The following is a 2,047-nucleotide window of genomic DNA, read 5'->3' on the forward strand; positions in this document are numbered from 1 at the left end:
TCTGCGATACGTGTTCAGACAAAATTCATGAAGAGCCGTCATAAATGCATCGAGATTTAAGACTCGAAACTAAGACCAACAAAAAAAAAAAAAAAAAAAAAAAAAAAAAAAAAAAAAAAAAAAAAAAAAAAAAAAAAAATTTTTTTTTTTTTTTTTTTTTTTTTTTTTTTTTTTTTTTTTTTTTTTTTTTTTTTTTTTTTTTTTTTTAAATGCTTACAAAAGTTTTACGTTTGTCAAACTAGTCAGTTGTTGATGGACCATCCAGCTACAGCATCAAGGTCTCTTTTTACTCATCAGCGCTTTCTAGTATAAAACATTGTTGCACCCACACCAAACGATACGAGATATGTAATCAGTTGTATGATATAGTGCATTTGATGCGAACTGATCAAAGCCGCTCCCGTGGTTGCAGTTGCAGTACTGTAATACATTCCATACGCTGAATACGCAAAGGACAAAAATCCTATAAACACTACTACCAAGAGTACGCCAATCATTAGCATCTGTAGATTCATATTTTTTACTTTATTACACATTCAAAACAAGCAATCATGTTTAACGTTACGCAACTGCTGAAATGGAAACGCTCCCAGGTTCCACAAAAGAGCTTTAGCGTATTGATTGACGTGCAACAAATACATGTACGAAATGTTTTCTTGTTTTGCTTTGGACTTGCCATGACCAGACAATTTTTCGGTAGCAACATCATCTGTCAAGTAGATGGGCATCGTGTCCACCAAGAATTGTTGGACACCAAATGCTTCATTAATAGTACTTTTACAGAGTCTTCAAGTGGAATTTTATATCACAATTACTATCAATGGGTATCGGTGGTACTTTTATTGCTGGCGTTTATGTTTCATTATCCCTTTCGTATTTGGTCGAATCAAATGTCCAAATTTATGACAGAAATTACACACGAAATCAAAACCACAGATGATTCCGTGAGAGTTTTTAAAATTATTCAGGCATCTCAAGGAAACCGCTTGTTTTGGAAAGTGTTTGGATTAGAATGTGTTTACCTCGCGCAAAATGTTTTGATTCCGATAATTTTGAATATTTTTTTCAACTACGCTTGGTCGCAATCTGATTGGCATTGGAATACCATATCCTTATTATTTCCCGAAATGGCTTCATGCAACTATGATTATTATTCTGGAGGAGGAATCACTACAGGAAAATTTAGATGTTTGCTGCCTTTGAATAGCGTGTACAGAAAAGTGTTTTGGATCGTGTATGGCATTTTTCCGACATTGATTGTATTTCACGTGTATATGTTGCTATATCGCCTTTACGAAGCTATACGTTTGGGAAAAGAGGGGATAAACGTTTGGTGGTGTCTAAACATTGCAAAAGCTGAAGCAAAAACTTGGCATGCAAAGCAGAACTTGAAAAACCAATGGCGAAATGCACATTTGAAGAATCCGTTGTATGTCAGCATGGAAGCTTTCATCGAAGGCTAACAACGAAAAAAAAAAAAAAAAAAAAAAAAAAAAAAAAAAAAAAAAAAAAAATTTTTTTTTTTTTTTTTTTTTTTTTTTTTTTTTTTTTTTTTTTTTTTTTTTTTCAAATTGTCTTTATAACTTTCAGAGCACATGGCGAGTGGATCCTTTCAAATCCTAAACCTCGATGAGCATTCAACGTAGAAATTCTGCTTTGAAGCATATATATTTAAAAAAAGCAATGTCTTTTCCCCGTGGGCAAGGCGTTGTGTTCATTGATGAAGAGATTATTTTTGAGAATGAAGATTTTTTGGTGGAAGCGGAACGAGTCGAATCATATGATGCAGTGTATGAAGATTTACCACCTCTAGATATGGAAGCGGGGCGAGCCGAATCACCTGATGCCTTGTATGAGGATTTACCTCCTCTAGATATGGAAGCGGAGCCACCTGATCCAACGCATGAAGATTTACCTGTTTCAAACGCTGAAGCGGTACAGTCTGATCCATCGCATGACGAGTTATCCATGGAAGCAGAGTCTGTCGAATCACCTGATCCAACGCACGAGAATTTATCTGTTTTAAACGCTGAAGCGGTAGAGTCTG

General features: G+C 34.8%; 1 protein-coding gene across 1 annotated transcript; it reads left to right on the forward strand.

The window, feature by feature from the left end:
* Positions 1 to 677: 677 nt before the first annotated feature.
* Positions 678 to 1,463, forward strand: LOC147807423 (innexin inx4-like). Its single transcript, XM_087166539.1, has one exon. It carries the CDS (start codon positions 678 to 680, stop codon positions 1,461 to 1,463), a length of 786 nt encoding a protein of 261 aa, XP_087022665.1.
* Positions 1,464 to 2,047: the final 584 nt, after the last annotated feature.

Source organism: Parasteatoda tepidariorum, chromosome 6 (assembly GCF_982258835.1).
Source record: "Parasteatoda tepidariorum strain Cologne lab strain chromosome 6, Ptep-v5.0, whole genome shotgun sequence".
NCBI classification, from domain to species: Eukaryota; Metazoa; Arthropoda; class Arachnida; order Araneae; family Theridiidae; genus Parasteatoda; species Parasteatoda tepidariorum.

Excerpts from the sequence above, each read along its gene's own strand:
- LOC147807423 (XM_087166539.1), top strand. The coding sequence starts at position 678 with ATGACCAGACAATTTTTCGGTAGCAACATCATCTGTCAAGTAGATGGG.